The sequence below is a fragment of the Cladophialophora yegresii genome, assembly GCF_000585515.1.
Source record: "Cladophialophora yegresii CBS 114405 chromosome Unknown aczIN-supercont1.4, whole genome shotgun sequence".
Lineage (NCBI taxonomy): Eukaryota > Fungi > Ascomycota > Eurotiomycetes > Chaetothyriales > Herpotrichiellaceae > Cladophialophora > Cladophialophora yegresii.
In genome coordinates this window covers 939910-956682 of record NW_006913048.1, presented here as the reverse complement: position 1 = coordinate 956682, position 16773 = coordinate 939910, and the positions used below count along the sequence as shown (strand labels likewise).

General features: G+C 54.2%; 6 protein-coding genes across 6 annotated transcripts; 2 read left to right on the top strand and 4 right to left on the bottom strand.

Annotated features, from left to right (window-relative positions):
- Positions 1-169: 169 nt before the first annotated feature.
- A1O7_05665 (serine/threonine protein kinase) lies at positions 170-3431 on the top strand (the record flags this gene model as incomplete). The annotated part of the gene is made up of 6 exons (XM_007759673.1): positions 170-784; positions 836-1185; positions 1233-1375; positions 1425-2428; positions 2480-3006; positions 3065-3431. 6 exons carry the CDS (start codon positions 170-172, stop codon positions 3429-3431), a joined length of 3006 nt encoding a protein of 1001 aa, XP_007757863.1.
- A 1625-nt stretch (positions 3432-5056) lies between these two features.
- A1O7_05664 (uncharacterized protein) lies at positions 5057-6585 on the bottom strand (the record flags this gene model as incomplete). Its single annotated transcript, XM_007759672.1, has 3 exons — positions 5057-5743; positions 5817-6274; positions 6339-6585. 3 exons carry the CDS (start codon positions 6583-6585, stop codon positions 5057-5059), a joined length of 1392 nt encoding a protein of 463 aa, XP_007757862.1.
- Positions 6586-7335: 750 nt separating this feature from the next.
- A1O7_05663 (glucose-6-phosphate isomerase) lies at positions 7336-9044 on the bottom strand (the record flags this gene model as incomplete). Its single annotated transcript, XM_007759671.1, has 2 exons — positions 7336-8494; positions 8545-9044. 2 exons carry the CDS (start codon positions 9042-9044, stop codon positions 7336-7338), a joined length of 1659 nt encoding a protein of 552 aa, XP_007757861.1.
- Positions 9045-9807: 763 nt separating this feature from the next.
- On the bottom strand, positions 9808-10635 carry A1O7_05662 (uncharacterized protein; the record flags this gene model as incomplete). Its single annotated transcript, XM_007759670.1, has 2 exons — positions 9808-10559; positions 10623-10635. 2 exons carry the CDS (start codon positions 10633-10635, stop codon positions 9808-9810), a joined length of 765 nt encoding a protein of 254 aa, XP_007757860.1.
- Positions 10636-11307: 672 nt separating this feature from the next.
- Positions 11308-12423, bottom strand: A1O7_05661 (uncharacterized protein; the record flags this gene model as incomplete). Its single annotated transcript, XM_007759669.1, has 1 exon — positions 11308-12423. The coding sequence occupies one exon, from the start codon at positions 12421-12423 to the stop codon at positions 11308-11310; it is 1116 nt and encodes a 371-aa protein (XP_007757859.1).
- A 1961-nt stretch (positions 12424-14384) lies between these two features.
- On the top strand, positions 14385-16410 carry A1O7_05660 (uncharacterized protein; the record flags this gene model as incomplete). The annotated part of the gene is made up of 3 exons (XM_007759668.1): positions 14385-14678; positions 14732-14808; positions 14871-16410. 3 exons carry the CDS (start codon positions 14385-14387, stop codon positions 16408-16410), a joined length of 1911 nt encoding a protein of 636 aa, XP_007757858.1.
- Between the last annotated feature and the right edge of the window lie 363 nt (positions 16411-16773).

Sequence of the window (16773 nt, the reverse complement as noted above, 5' to 3'; positions counted from 1 at the left end):
TTGCTCTGTTGTTTTGAGCCGGTTCTGAGTAGTTCACTTGTCTTTTGTCTATTCTACCTCAAGGCTGTTGCTGTACGAGCTCTTTGAATTCAACGCGAATGTCTTGGCCTTCCAGTTTACTTGATTTAAGCATTCCTTCCCGATCCCCGAGGCGGGCGCATCTGCCGTAATGACCTCCGTGACGCCAGGGCCCGATCCTATCCACGAATTCATGCAGCAGCTGGAGAAATGGAAGGTCACGGCCGTCTGCGGGAGGCAATACATACAGGTTCAGAACCTGAAGCGCTGGATGCTCGAGGGTCGGGTTGATGGTCAGCCGACCAAGGTTGATCGACTGCTCTTCGCCTGCTGCCGCTCGAAGAATAGCTTCTCTCTTCTGTCAGACAAAATCACAGAAGGCCCGTGGAAGTGCCTGCTGGTCTTCAGCATTCTCCTCGAGCTCGGTAACGGTGCTTTGATTGAAGATTTGCGCTCACCGGAGGTCAACGACGACAGATTGCCCGTCCCTCTCGCGGTTCTCGAGAGACGGACTGTCTTCGCAAGATATCCGGAGCTTTTGAGACGCTTCGAAAAGGCGCAGTGGAAATATTGTCCTCTGACATTCGAGCCGAACGAGCGGCAAAGTCTCACCGCAGACCACATTGTTCCCATTTGCAGGAAGAAAAAAATCAATGAAGGTGGAACAGCTCGCATCTATGAGATCGTTGTGCAAGAAGAGTTCGTCACAGAGGCGCTTGCCAAGGCAGTACCGCGCTCGCGATTTGTCGACGAGGACTATGGGCTTGTAAGTGTTGGGACACATCAGTGCTATTGGATAGCTGACTGACTGATGCAGTGCCATATATTTGCCTTGAAGACTTACAAAAATGGCAATGAAGAGCTGTACGAGAACGAGCGAAACGCCTTTCGAGGACTGAGCACGAACAGAGGTATGATCAAGTACTTGCTCGACTACTCCCAAGTTGGAGGAAGGCCGTCCGCCAACGACTCCGCGAATCAAACGTTCCATCTTGTGCTAGAACTTGGGGAGCTCGATCTCGATCAATACTTTCATTTCTATCTACCTCCAGTCCTGGTGGAAGAACAGCTCCATTTTTGGTCGCATGTCTTCCTCGTGGCGGACACTATCCGAGATATCCATGCTTTTTATCATGCGGGAAACCTCGGGCCCGAGAAGTATTACGGGTATGTCGCCCCTATCTCTCCTCGTAATGTCACCTAATGAGTACGAGATGGCACAACGACGTAAAGCCGCAGAATATCCTCTACGTTCAAGGGGTGTTCAAGCTGGCTGATCCTGGCTTTGCCCGTTTTGAGAAGCAGGATATCGAAAGCAGGGACGCAACGGACTATATGGGAGGAACAAGCACCTTTGGTAGGTGGCAGGTCGTCTAACATACGGGGTCTTGTCTTAAACCTCTCAGGTGCACCCGAGTGCTATATCCTCGAACACCAGAAGCGGTGGGGGAAGCGATCATCTCTAATACCGCGGTCGAGCGACATCTGGTCGCTTGGATGTGTCCTTTCCGTCGCAGCGACATGGTCCGTGTATGGTACCAGTGGGCTAGAACAATTCGCAGAGTTACGCCGGCAAGCAATCAAACACATCATCGACAACAAAGCCGTCCCGGAGCAGTCGGAGGTCCCACTTGAGGCAGGTGATTTCTTCCACGACGGCCAGAGGGCCCTTGAAGCTGTTAGTCTCTGGCACAGCTTCTTGCGACAAGGGCTTCGAAAGAGCGATAGATTCACGGAGAAGGTTCTCGACTTTATCGAAAATGCCATGCTTGTTTCCAACCCGGCTCTCCGCATATCCGCCCAAAAGCTATGCGAAGAGCTGTACAAGATCAAGGAAAGCGCTACTGGCTTCCTAGGCGATGCTGTGGTTGCAGACTGCATCAGGGATGCCATTCAGACAACTCAACTCCGCTGGGAAGAAGGTCTCGTCGAAGCTTCCCAGTCTCGGGCCAAAGAGAGCAAGGCATCAATGCCTAGCCGCAACAGTGTCGAGCTCCGAGCTCAGTCCCCCGCAGGTGCTCGGGTGCCCACCTCACAACTCCCGCAAACACGAGTTAGTCACCGGAGCAGGGCGGTTGGGCACAATCTACAGTCGTTCATCATTACGTCGCGAGGCTTAATGCCAGGTACAGCGCATGACGATTCTCTCACCACCCGCGACGCATCGCCTCATCGCTCATCTATGGCAGGACATCTTGATGTTGTGCAAGAGGAAGAGCGTTATAGTCAACCACATGAGGATATCTCCCTTGCACAGTCTTCTGTGCTGCTCACGCCCCCACAACGTGCATTTACAACGACATCAACGAGATCACGATCATCGACACTGAGCACCAAGATGAAGTTCTGGAGAAAAGAAACGCCGAGGGGCGATCCTGAGCTGCGCCATTATTTCGAAGACCGGGACATTGTATGTGCGATGTCCGCAAGTTGTTCTGGAACAAGCTGACTCTCTGCATAGTTATTCCTCGTTGACAACGGCGCAAGCATGGCTGAACACTGGGGGCATGTCAAGATCAAGCTCATCCAGCTTGTTGAACATGCTGGTAACATTGACAAGGACGGCATGGACCTGATGTTCACAGCCAGCAGCACCGGATTCAAACCAACAAATAAAGTTGTTTCATTCCAAAAGGAGCTAGATAACGAAAAGCATACTCCAAAGCAACGAGCCGAGACCAACATGAGTGTTGTGCTAGGCAGCATTCTGAACAAGTATCTTGAGACGGTGGCGCAATGGAAGAAATCCATGCCTCGCAAAATGACCATCATCGTGTTGACAGACGGAAAGTGGAAGGACATGAAAAACAGTTTCGCCGTCGACGATAAGATTGTGGAGTTCAGCGAACATCTCAAGAAACTTCGACCAAACACCTTGGAGGAGGATGAAAGACGTCTCAGCATCCAATTTGTCCAATTTGGCAATGACGCTCAAGCTACACACAGACTGACGCGCTTGGACGATCATTTGCTGTACCGTGGCGTTCCGTAAGTCCGACCAAGAGATGGTGAGAGATGAGTTGCCATGATTCTGACATTTGTCCAGAGATATTGTTGACCACAAACGGGCTCACGCCGAGCCATTTGACATCTTTGCTGGCAGCGTGTCGCCAGCCGCCGATGGTTATGCCGCAGACGAAGTCAGCCCGGGGATGACCACATCGCCGGAAGGGATGGAGGTCTACGACGAGCGGGGCAATTCCTCCTTGGGTAGCCCTCGAAGGCATTCCAGAAGCACGGGCAACGGATTCCAGATGCCAAGACAGCCATCAGCGTTGGTACTGCCTGTCTCTGTCGAACAGTCGCAGCCGACACCGCCGAGGCATCCTCGGTCGTCAGAATCGAGGCAATCATCGAACAGCCAGGACCCAGCTCGCCCTTGGCCTCCTGCATTTAACTTCATCGGGCACTAAAACGAAGCCATCGAGCTACCAGAAGGTTCATACGCGTGGTCCGGATGTAGCAAGATTCTGTCAACTGAGGCGGCGGCAGAGTCTCCCGAGATTCAGGTCATTCTATCATGAAGGCCCGAGCAGATCCTGCACGGCAGATCCGACCACTCAGTGGATCTACTAACGCCTGCCTAGCCGAAGAACGACTCCTGACACCGCGCAAGAGAAAGGAACTTCATAGCACGTTGCTGTTCCGCAGTTGGTGGTGCGATTAATTGTCCAGGACATGCTTCCACGACGCAGCTACGGGCTAATCGGATAAGAAACCCATTCGCACGCACCGCGGCGTTGCTATATGTCGACAAGCATATCGCGCCCGGGCCACGAAATCGGAGACCAGGATAGTCAACCGGGTACGCATCAAGCCACTTGGATCCGGGCCAAACCTCTGGGGTGTATTTACTTGTGTGCAATCAAGCGGCACCTAGGTCGGGCCGGAGACTGGGAGCCGGGACTCACCCGACAACCAGTCTACGTGGCACTCCGAGAAAGGAGAGCTCAGCCTCGTCTGTATCAGCCCCCACTCCGCTGCCTGACATGTCATGTATGGTACCAGCTCGGTGCGGAGTTGAGAGAAGAGAGGAACGACGATGGGTTTGGGAAGGAGCACGAGGATTGTCGATCGTTGGATTTGAACGGAAAACCAATGCAATCTCATTCCTGCATATAATGCGGAATAGGTAGGAAGGTAGGTCATAAATGGTCCTGCTCGTTAAGGCAGACTGTGGTAGTAACGACGGAGCATGAAACTTGAACGGGCTTGCTAGAATAACGACTCACAAGAAGTCGCGACCACGGAATCAAGCTCGCGAGGGGATTGGTTGTGCATTCAGTGCCCGAATGAGTGAGCATGTCGAAATCCCACAGAGTACTTCCTCCTGTTTCTTAATCTCGTAGTATCGGCAGTGCTGTCAAGAGTCGACACATGGATATAGACCGTGCGTCGACACTCATGACAAGGCGACTCGTACGAGGTACGCCGACTCTGTGGGTCAGCAGTACCTACCGATCAGTCCGGCTGCTAAACCCGTATAGTCTTACTGTTGGTGTTGGTGTTGGCGTTTTGACCCATTGAGATGGCATACATGATACACGCCTTGCCTAGCCCATTGCTGTGCGCCATTACGCCGCCTCGAAATGTAGACAGCAGAGCACTTGGCATGATTTGCGTCTTATCTGAACGACAGCTCATTTCAACTGCGCAAAGACGCTCGGACCGCCCTCTAGCTCGGTAGACATGACACGATAAACCACCCGTTGTGCGAGCCAAGCGCATGACCCCCGCCTGGGGTCCAAGACTCGACCTGGGTCGACAAGCTGCCCTTGAAGGCCATTGTTTTGGCATACATAATGGGAGTCGACTGTGTCGACACTCGACGGCACTGGGCCCCGCGTTGAGGGGACCTGCTTCTTTGATCTCGTCTACGGTCTCTATTTGGGTGCTTCCATAGGAAAGTCCATAATTAGTGACTACGTGAAGAGTGAGTCAAACGCCACTGCCGCCGGCGCGGTAACAGCCATGCGCGGCTTCTCAGCTCAATCAACTCGTCGCCGCATCCCAGCCCCACTGCGTACGTTCTCACCCTTTACCCAGGGATACTCTCCACCCAGCTTATCGCCAACTCTCTTGTCGCGAGCGCGTCCTCCAGACTGTCATGCCCCAACTTCCCCCTCGGCCGATCCCTCGCCTGCACGTGGATCCCCAACTTCACGCGACACAGGTTCTGCAGGCTCTTGCCCCCAGAGGTGGCACTCGCATACCCCTCGAGGATATACGTATCCACGACGTGGGGGTGAATCCAGCGCAAGGCCCGCAAGTCACTACTCCCGCCGTGCACAACCACCACGGTTTGCGGGCCCACATGCCCCAAAAGACCCCGTAGCGCGGCGTCGCGGCCGTGGATCGCCGTGCGGGCGCGGATCGCACTGCGCATATTGCCGGCAGTAACGCCGCTGTAGCGCGTGTTGTAATGTGCCATGGGCACCGCGGGGCACACGAGGTTGTCGATGAGGACGGCGCGGGTGAAGAAGTCGACGGCCGTCAGGCGGATGAGTTCGGATTCGCCGGCGCGGGAGGTGCCCATTTCGCAGTCTAGTGCGATTGCTTGACAGTAGCGAGTTGGACCTTTCCCAGACTGGGAAGCACCCGCTGGTGGAGTCGTGTGGAACTGCCAGTCTTGGAGAGTAGTCGGATCGTTGGGGGCAGGGAGGTCATGCTCTTCGTCTTCGATGCAGCCTGGCTGCGAGACGTGGCGGTTGCAGCACGTAAAGTGCTGGGGACACCAGGGGAGGTTGTTAGCAAAAGCACAAGATCAAATGCCCCAGCATGGTTCCGTTCCTTCTTACCTTGTCTCGAACGCGTCCGACGTGGTATTGGCAGGTTTTGGAACGCCGAGTCTTCGCGCCTGCTACGGCTCCCAACGTGGCGTCCCCGTCCACGGATGGTCTATCTGCTCTCTCTGAGGTGTTGGTGGTGTCCCCGGATTGTCTCTCTGCTCTCCCCGCTGTGTTGTTGGTGTTGTTACTGTCAAGCTCGAGTTTGATACTTCGCCCTTTCTCCACCTTCCCGCCTCTTTTCCTATGCTTCAGTTCAGGGTGCAATCGCCAGCATGTATCCATTGTGTGGCCGGATTTCCCACACCCACCAACCGCCACATCACAGAATTTGCTGGTCCCACGCTGTTGCTGTTGATTGTCCTGATTGACAGTGGTAGCGGCGGCCAGACCAACAGGCTTCTCCTGATCGGTGTTGGCAGTGGTGACGAGGACAACAGGCTTGGGGACTGGTTTGCGGCTCGCACGTTCTACAGTCACGCACAGTCAGCAACAGCAACGGCCTACAGAATAGCCAGACGTCTTCGAACTTACTCCCGCATTTGATACACCTCAACTTGGCCTCAATCTGGGCCACGTCGAGCGGTTTCAGCACGTATCCTTCCTTTTTCAACTCTTTCTGGCTGTGGCATAGCAGGCGCAATTTCTCCACAGAGGCCAGTGACGGTGTGATGGCAGACCATTGGATCTCGGGTTGGCTGAGCAGCGGCGGTACACTGTGAGATGCCCGCGACGGAGGCGGCATGTGGCTGTACGACGTGATGGCAGAAGAGCCAGGCATGATGACAGAGGGAGCTGCTTGTTTCGACTGATCAGTAGGGTATACTGTTATGCCAAACACGGTCGAGTCATAATGGAGACAAACCTTGGGCGTCCATCGTCGGTTGGCCCCTGGTTTTGCTCATTTGTTCCTCAAAGGGGAAAGAGAAAGAGGTTCAGGGATCGTGAACCATGATTGTGGTTGCGACTGTTCAAGTGACGAAGGTGCGCTCTTGCATATGGCGAAGTGGGAGGTAAATGTGAAATAGTGAAGACGATATAGGGCTCTCGCGTCCACGAATCAGACCATGGCTGTATGCAATGAAACATCGCCGGTCCAGCATGCTCCTGACACTCGCGGATCGTTTGCCTTAGCTGGGACTGGCACCTCACGGGAGCCTGCATGAAGACATCATGTCCACCACAGTCGACCTGAAGCTGGATATCATGCTCGGTCAGTTGCAACACCAGAACAACAATGCGAGTCAGTAGGATGGTAAAGGAGAGGAAAGAGCCGATCACTTCATTCGTGAGCTGTAGACAGTACACTGATACTACAGACCTGTTGTGAACAGTGTCTTTCGTTGCTTTCTCTCCTCTTGGGTCATGGAGCGTTTTTATTAATATCTGCCCAGTCGTCTGAATCATTTGTATGGATCGTGGCTAACACCTCTTCGCTTGCAGCTGTCGATGCTGATGCTTGAGTCGCTCCGTAGCTCTGATCGCCCCTCTTCGAAGGTTTCGCATCGACTCACAACAAACTCTGGCACCTTCATTTCAGACCATTCTTCGCCTTGAAAGCAGCAATCAAACCGGCGGTCGACGAATCGTGGTCACCCCCAGCGCCCTCCGTCTCAAGCTCCTTCTGGATCTTCTTTGCCAGTACCTTGCCCAATTCGACACCCCATTGGTCAAAGCTGTTGATATTCCAGATGGCGCCCTCGGTAAATACCATATGCTCGTAGTAAGCGATCAAGGCACCTAGTGTACCCGGCGTGATCTGTTCAGCGAGGATGTTTGTGGTTGGTCGGTTGCCAAGGAAGGTCTTGTGTGAGACAAGCTCTTCTGGGGCACCCTCAGCCTTCACTTGATCTGGCGTCTTGCCAATTGCCAATGCCTCCGCTTGCGCAAGGAAGTTGGACGCCAACATTCTCTGGTGGAGACCTCCTTCCACGGGGTTGTGTGACTTGGCAGCCATGATGAAGTCGGTGGGAATCAGCTTCGTGCCTTGGTGTACAAGTTGGAAAAATGAGTGTTGTGCATTGGTGGCGGGTTCACCGAAGAAGATGGCTCCCGTCGTGTACTTGACATAATCGCCCGTTCGCGTGACAGCTTTGCCGTTCGACTCCATGGTCAACTGCTGGAGATAGGCTGGGAAGCGGTGCAGGTACTGATCGAAAGGCGAAACCAAGTGAGTCTGCGCGCCGAAGAAGTCCGAGTACCACACACTAAGCAGACCGGCAATAACAGGAATATTCTCGTGAAGAGGAGCAGTCTTGAAATGTTGGTCCATGGCATGACCGCCAGCCAGGAATTGATGGAAGTTGTCGTAGCCGATGTACAGGCAGACAGACAGGCCAATGGCAGACCAGACGGAGTATCTTCCACCCACCCAGTCTGAGAAGCCAAACATGTTCTTGGTGTCGATACCAAACTTGCTGACCTCGGAAGCATTGGTCGAGAGGGCCACGAAATGCTTCGCAATGTCAGACTCCTTGGCGCTTTGCAAAAACCACTTCTTGGCCGTGTTGGCATTGGTTACTGTCTCCGCCGTGGTGAAGGTCTTGGAAGCAATCAGGAAGAGGGTCGTCTCGGGATCGGAGTCTTTGAGGGCTTCGGCGATGTGAGTACCATCGATGTTGGAGACGAAGTGAAGTTTCATGTCTCGGTTGCCATAGGGTTTCAGGGCCTCGGAGACCATGACTGGGCCGCTGCAAAACGGGTCAATACCACGTCGAGCTTCGAAACGGGCCGCACTTACAGATCAGAGCCGCCGATTCCGATGTTGACAATGGTGGTGAGCTTCTTGCCGGTATAACCTTTCCAAGAACCACCTCGGATCTGCTCCGAAAACTCCTTCATGTGCTCCAACACTTCATTTGTCTCCTCGACAACGCTCTTGCCGTCAACTGCCATGGGTTGGTTGGAGACATTGCGAAGAGCAACATGGTAGACAGCTCTCTTCTCGGTAAAGTTGATCTTCTCTCCTGCGAACATCTCATCCCGAAGCTCCTCTAATTTGGCTTCCTTTGCAAGCTTGACTAGGAGTTCGAGGGTTTCCTCGGTCAAGAAATTCTTGGAGAAGTCGAACAGGATCTCGGTGTCGTCGGCATTGTTCTTGAACACTCGCTTGAACTTCTCAAATCGTTGAGGGTCCTTGTCGAAGCACTCCTTGAGAACAATGTTCCGGCCCACGGCGTTGTGGTGCTCGACGAGAGCTTGCCATGCGCTGAGGTCTGTGGCCTGTGCGAAGCCAGGCATCTTGAGGGTGCAAGGTAGTTTTTCGAGGACTTTCTGGACGTTACCAGGAGTCAGCGATCTGAAGATGCACAAAGAAGACAAGGTCAAGAGCCAAAGCCCGGCTAATATGATACAGGAATGAAACTCGGCGCGGGGCGGGTATAATCAAAGGGCTAGCAGAGAATGCATTCCAGACTTCTTACCTATAGTTCAGGGAGCTACTATCGTCAAATGATCTCAGAGTAGCTCGCAATTAGGCTGAGAAGCAAAACGAGAAAATATGTGCAGTTGCGAACGCGCCGAGTGACTTTTTCAATCAATTCGGAGGCGGATGGAGGGGCAGCAGCTGCCAGCAAAATGTTTAGCAATGATGCAACAAGCACGAGCTGAGCAAATCGAATCGTGCCCCGCGCAACCCGCTCAATCGTCGCACCACCCAATGAACTCGTCAGCATGCGACAGATGATTCAGCTCTCTTCAAGCCGGAATGCCATATGCAGAAAGCGACTAGTGGCCTCTGGACATTTGGCTAGGCGGCCTAAGGCATTAATTGTATTTCTCGTCATGGTACCTACTGAAAGCTCAACATGACCAGAAACTCCGCAATTTTATCGCCTTCATCCGGCCATTCTGCTGTCCGTCAGCCCGTCAGTATATCGCTCGGTCTCATATCCAACCTGTAGTGACCCAATTTGCAAAATCCACCGCAGCCAGCCTCAATGCGCAGTAACGCTCTCGACTTCATCTCCTCGTCGCGCGTCGCTGTCCTGATGCCACCGCAATCTCAAATGCCCTCCCGGAATATGCTCTTTCTCGTGCTGATAGGACTGGTATTACCGTCTCCGCTTCCGCTCCCTTGCGTGTCGAGAGACACGTTCCCTTTCGTGTGCCCCTTGCCACTCCCTTCCGGCTCGGGTCTGGGGCTGACACTTCGCAATCTCGAAGCTCCTGCCTCGTATTCATCTCCAAAAGGGTTGTCTCTTGAGGGACCGCCTGATCTTCCTCGTCCACTGACATCCACATCCGAGTAATTTCTGGTACCACTGCCCGGCGCCCCTAGGTAGTCTGCCGGACCATTACGACCACCGCCGTAAGCATCGGTGTGTAAACCCGGTGTCGGAGCCAGGCCGAGTTCTTGCTCTTCGTAACCAGAGTAGCCTCCAGCGGGTCCATATGCTTCTTCGTGGCCGACTCTCGTATCCCATGCATCGTCTTCCATTCCCCGTGCTCCCCTCCCACCTCGTGGGCCGCCACCGACTAGCCCGTCCGCGCCGCTACCCGCTTCCTCGTATGCGCCTCTGGCCGTTCTCCTCCGAGTCAACTTTGCGAATTGGTCTCTGAACCACTCCAGCGGTCCTGCATGCCTGGGTGCCGGGTAATTCGATGACGCCTGAGCTCTCAGGAACGGGACATAAGTTTTCCACGATTTCAAGGAGGGAGCAGGTAGGCCCTGTTTGCGAGCACTGAGTTGGGTGTACGCAACCCATCCCACGACCGCGAAGATGAGTAGGAGGAAGAGGAGGAAGAAGAAAAGCCCTGCATGAGTCGTTAGTTATGCCAGCAGCCAGGAAAAGAAAGTGGAATGTTTGTCGGACGCACCCCAGCCGTGCATGTTTGCGGATCAGATTTATCGCAGCGAGATGTTGCCCTCAGCGTGATCCCCGGGGTCGTTGCGATGGTAGAACGTTATGCGCGCGTGCCGTGATGGGACAAAGACGTCGCAGCGATCCTGAAGGCGATGGCAGACTCAACAGAGAGTGCTAGGTTAACATTGCTGCCTTTGCCCGTGGACTACCGTGCTACCAAAGGGACAGCTCGAGAATGAGCTGGGCGACGGGAGGAGTTGATGTTTGCAGCCTGGTGTAATCCAAGTGATTGATAGTTTGCGACCCGCTGAGCGGCTTGTTGATGACAGATGGCTGCGCTGCCGGTGCGATGCTGAGCCGACGTCAATTGGTGTCTCGGTGTCTTTCGAGAAACCGGCACGTCAGCGGAAGTTCGGTTGGTTCGGCCCCAAAGAGTACGGCGTGCACAGGGGGCACGAGCCAGTACGAGATACGAGCTACAAGCCACGTGCAGTCACGTGCAAATGACAATCACGTGAAGCGGTGGTCTACTGGTAGAGACCACCGGTCTTGACAGGTAAACCATAGGATGTTCAGTATGTGGATGGACATCAACGTGCGGGGATCCAAGCTGACTGGATCCTTCTATGCCGATGCCGCCGGCGCTTCTCAGCCAACTATCTCCGCGCCTGAGCGAAGGTGAGGACAGTCCCGATTGCTTAGCAAACCAGCTCGACAACACGCCTTGCATCCATGCCTGTCCCAGGTATCCTCGTTACCTCCATCCAACCTCCCTGAGGGACTGCGATAATCTTCCCATCCACGCAAACCTGACGCCACTGGTCGTCGTCTTCGTCAAGGTCGATTCGCAAACCCTCTATGTCCTCGTACACGACCTTCGGATCTGCGACATGCTGACCGGCTTGGTACGCTAGCCCCAGGATTCGCATGATCTCCGAAGCAGGCTCAGCGCCAATCAGAACCAGTTTCAGCGTCCCGTCCACTGGCTTACTAGCTGGCGAGATCTGAAAATACTCCTCAAGTCTGGATACCATCGTAGCCAGGATGTAGGCGTGCTCTGTTCCCGCCACTTCCGTCCAGTCACTATTTTGTTTTCGCCACTTGACCTTCCCTTTGTAAACGTGAGCTTCTGTTAGTAGCTGTTCCGCCGCCATCTTGAACCTTTCTACTCCATGCTTGCGATACTCCGTCGTGTCGCTCATTGCCACTAGGCTCGCGTGGAGACCCCAGCTACACACCACTGCACCATAGGTGATACTTTCATCTTCCTCCGAATCGCCCAGGGCTTCCCGGTCTTGACCTTCGTTGACCAGTAGCCTAGCGCCAGGACTGAGAGTAACTTTGAACGATGGTAAAGACTTTGGTCTTCCCTCCATCATGCTTTTGATGGCATCCTGCGCGACACCGGAACTCCAGGCCAAAGCATTGGCGGTGCCCATGGGAATGAGAATGATGGCAGGCTTGAGAAATATAGAAGGGCTTCGCATATCGTCATTGCTGCGGTCTAGCACAGTGGTGAAGGTGTTAACGATATCGACAATTCCGCCATCACCTGATAGAAGGATAATTGTTTGTTTCACCCCGCGCCGCGCGTTTGGAATAAAGAGTTTCTCTGTCAGTTCGATGATGGTCCTTGCAGACTTTGTCTGGTGTGTAAAATATTGGATTTCATGCTGATCGAGTAGCGGCTTAATGGACCCCTCGTAGTATTCTTGCGCCTTGTGGCGACCCGAGAGAATGGATACCACCACATGAATCTCACGGTCAGGGAGCAGATGCCCTGGCAGGGATTTCCACCGAGCTGACAGCGCCATGGTCGTAGCGAAAGGCTCAATCACGCGCCAGCGCCAGTAATCAGCGCTTGTGCCCGCAGCCGAAGGTAATCAGGTTCTCGACTCGTCCACAAACGCCCGGCTGAGGCTGGAAATGAGTGTGGACGCCGCTGAAGCAGTGAAAGCAAGACCTCTTGTCGCGGGATGAGATTCCTCCTATTGCCACCAAGTGGCTTCTGGAGGCCTGATTGATGTTATGTAAGCTCATGTGCAACCATATGTGATCGATGGATGACCTGTAGGTGGGTTTTGAGTGAATACAAATGTCCTGTACGGATTATCATTAATGTATAACAGCTGAGTCAGAACAACCTACTCTCCGGATACGTACAGGCCTCGATACCTGAAAGTATCGCAAGAGGTCGACAGTCATGATGGAAGTCAGACATCGCTGAAGACGCGATGAGAATTGTCCCGCGGAATGTCGCGATGCCACGTCCCATCTAAGGAAGTGGAGCGAAACCAGATTTCACTACGAGTTACGGAGTACTAGGTAATTAATTTCTCTTGCTGCTTACTCCGTACGCGTTACCCTTCTTCATCACCATTCTTCAGCTTGAGCTCGGAAAATTCCGAATCATACTGTACTGCCCGACTTGCTGCCTTTTGTGCGAGTGTTCATGGAGTTACCCAGTGCTTCGAACTGACGCCGGCAACTAGTTAGCTTATGTATTACCTTATTGTCGGTCACTGACTAGCTAGCCCAGTGTCAGCCGCCTCCAAGATGGGGGTATCGACGTGATGCCGAATACAGCCCCTCGTTCAACTCGGCTCTTCGGTGGCGTCTTCTCGGGTCCGCCGTGGATACGCGGTCACTATTATTGAATCGCTATCCCTATACGTTGCGACATGACCAAACCGGGGTTGATGAAGTGTCCAGCACGATTAGGCAGTTGCGATTATGACTTACGGCCTGGGAGCGGACCTCTGCTGCGTTGACACTGTGGTGTGGCTCCCGGCACGTGCATGCTTCATCCGACCGATGGACAAACAATCTAGTCAGATCTGTCGTACTGCGGCCTTGACCACGCCGCGAACACCTGGCTTTCGACAAACATGGACTGGCGCTCATCGCCAGTGTTTCTTAATACGAGCATTCAAGGCGTTAACCAATCAACACTTACTTTACCGACAGATGACAAGCAGTTGCCATTTCAGCGAATGCGGGGCCCCTCGCCGAAGCTCCTCAGCCGTGCTAGTGCTCCGGAATGCAGGGGACGTTCAGTAGTCGTTTGTCGCTCGCTACAGCGACAGCTGGAGAGCGACAAGAAAGCGTCAAGAAATTGATACGAGCTCTTACGAATGAGGCTTGTGACCTATCGCCAATACATCGCATCTGTTTCCATACGCAGTGGAACAAAGCCACACGAATTCAGCGGAAGCTCTGCTCTTCGTCGCTCACTTACCGTGCCGCGCCTCGCGCCTGGCCACACGCCGTTTCCGAAAATACGCTGTGGAACCACCAGGACCGAGCGAGCATGCCAAACCGGGGACATCGATGTGTTCCCCACAAATCCAAACTGATCCCTTCCACGCCTATGCTACCTCCCTCCCTAGGCGTGTTCCTTTCTGACACTGCGGCCGGTCTGGGCTTCACTCTGCATTACTGCTCGACCTATTGCTACTTCGAGTCGGACCTCTTATTAAGTGGAGCTTCTACTTGGAGTGCACCGTTGGCTTCTCACCGCAGCATCCATTGGAGTCGCAATGCAACCCTTCGGGACCCGGCCGGGCCCATGGGATCCTGCTCGATACAATGATGTACGGAGAATACGATGGTGCATGGGACATGGACCATCCACAGCCGGGAGGAGGCCAAGGTTGTATAAAGAGTTGATCTCACCTCCCACCAGACCCTCTTCCATCTCACGTCCACCAACCAGTTCCACCTAAAGGGAGTGCCCCACCACAGCACCTGGTTCTCTTGCTACCAAACCGCAACTATGGCGACTACCAATGGTGTGAATGGTGTCAACGGCGTCAACGAGGCCCAGAAATCTGCCCTCGTTAGCGTCGATGAGTTCCTGGCGCATCAAAACTACGACTACCTTATATGTGGGGGTGGCACCGCCGGACTGGCCATTGCAGCCCGTTTGACAGAGAATCCAGACGTCACCGTGGGTGTAATCGAGGCTGGTAAGAATCGGCTTGGCGATCCTCTCGTTGATGTTCCCGCTCTGTTCGTCCAGATGCTGGGCAACAAGGAGTATGACTGGGCATGGGATACCGTACCGCAGGTACGAAAAATTGAGATGTCGCGACTCGTACGGTGGCTGAACTCCCGTCATAGCCAGGAAACAAGAACAAAGTCCACCAAGTGCCTCGTGGTAAGGCCCTGGGTGGTTCAACCGCGATCAACTATATGATGTGAGTGTGCCTTCGAAGAAGGGACGTATCGGAGACCCTAATCCTGCCCTTGCACGGAATAGGTACGTTAGAGGTTCGGACCAAGACTTCAACGACTGGGCTGAACTCGCAAACGATGCTTCATGGTCCGCCGCCAACATGAAGCAATACATGAGGAAGCACCAAACACTGGAGCCGATCGACGAGCGGATTACCGAACGTTCGACAATGCCCTTTGTTGGGGAGAATCATGGTACCAGCGGCCCCGTACGGACAAGCTTCAACGATTTCCGCCTGCCAATCGAGGACCATGTTATCAAAGCCGCAGATCATGTCACGGGTTTCGAGAAGAAGCCTTTGGATCCGTGGAGTGGCGACCATATTGGCTTCTACAATACCCTCGGTACAGTTGTTCGGACCGGCCCCAGCAAGGGCATGCGTAGCTACGCTGCTCGAGGATACTTCCAAGCAAACGAACACCGATGCAACCTCAAAGTCATCACCGAGTGCCTCGTCTCACGAGTCATACTCGAGAGCAAAAGAGCCGCTGGCGTGGAATTCATCAACAATGGCCAGAGACATACCATCAGAGCCAAGCGAGAGGTGATCGTTGCTGGCGGTGCCATTAACTCGCCGCAGATTCTAGAGATGTCGGGTATCGGCAATCCAGAGATCCTGAAGGCTGCCGGGGTCGAGTGTTTGGTCGACTTGCCCTCAGTCGGTGAGAACTACCAAGACCATACGGTTGGCGGTACGGTCTACCAGCTCGCCGACGGCCAGATGTCAGGCGATTCACTTTACAAGCCTGAAGTGATGGCCGCCGCGCAGAAAGCCCTGGCAGAAGAGCAAGGCGGTCCTCTCACGGCGATCCAGTCGGTCCAGGGCTTCTTCCCTGCCACACTATTTCTGGAAGAAGGCGAGCTCGACGAAATCGTCCAGTCGATCCAAGCCTCGCAGAAGACCGCAACACCGTTTCAGAAGAAGCAGATGGATCAAATCATCGAGCACATCAAATCCAACAAGTCGGCAAACCTTCAATTAGTCTTCATCGGCGCGACAGGAAACTTCAAGGAAGGTGTCTCGGATCAGTCGAGACTCTTCGCTCTTCCCGCGGAGGGTGCCAAAGATGGCGTCACGTTCGCAGTCTGCCTACAATACCCCGTCTCTCGAGGCCACGTACACATCAAGTCCGCCGACCCGACAGTCGCACCGGAGGTCAATCCCAACTACCTGGGCCACGAAGCCGACGTGGCCCTCATGGGCGCGGGGCTGAAATTCCTGGAAAAGGTCGCGCAAGCGCCACAGCTGAAGGACAAGCTCGCCCGGCGCATCGTACCCGAGCCGGACAAGTTCCCGCTGGATACCGTGCAAGGACGCCGAGCAGCAGTGCAAGAATACATCCTGGGCGAGTATCACAGCTGTGGCACCTGCGCAATGGGAGACACGGTCGATTCCAGGCTGAGAGTCAAGGGCGTGGAAGGCCTGAGAGTCGCGGACGCCAGTGTCTTTGCAAACAATGTGTCCGGCAACATTGTCTCGAGCGTGTACATGGTGGCGGAGAAGGCGGCCGACCTCATCAAGGAGGATTGGGACTACGCCGCGCTAGGCAAATTGGCAAAGTAACGACGTATGCAGTACGCAGTACGCAGCACGCAGCACGCAGCACGTGTGTACATGGGGAGCAGAATAGTCAGGCCTCCGCTGACAGCACGGTTGGTGCATGTGGCTATGCATCAGCATGTCGAACGCGAGCGGGATCACTGGAAGCACGAGAAACATGACGCATCTGCGCATAACGCAGCCTCCAACACAGGCACTGCAATAGACTATCGCAAGTTCCTGGAGCGGAATGGTCCGGGAATCCTCTACCCAAATAACATGTAGTTGCCTGCTTACCGAGTACACGATGACCATGAGACTACGGAACTAGTCCGTGAGAACCTTGCTGGTCGGATGGCTGCAGCCCGATGCCCGTTGCCCAATGCC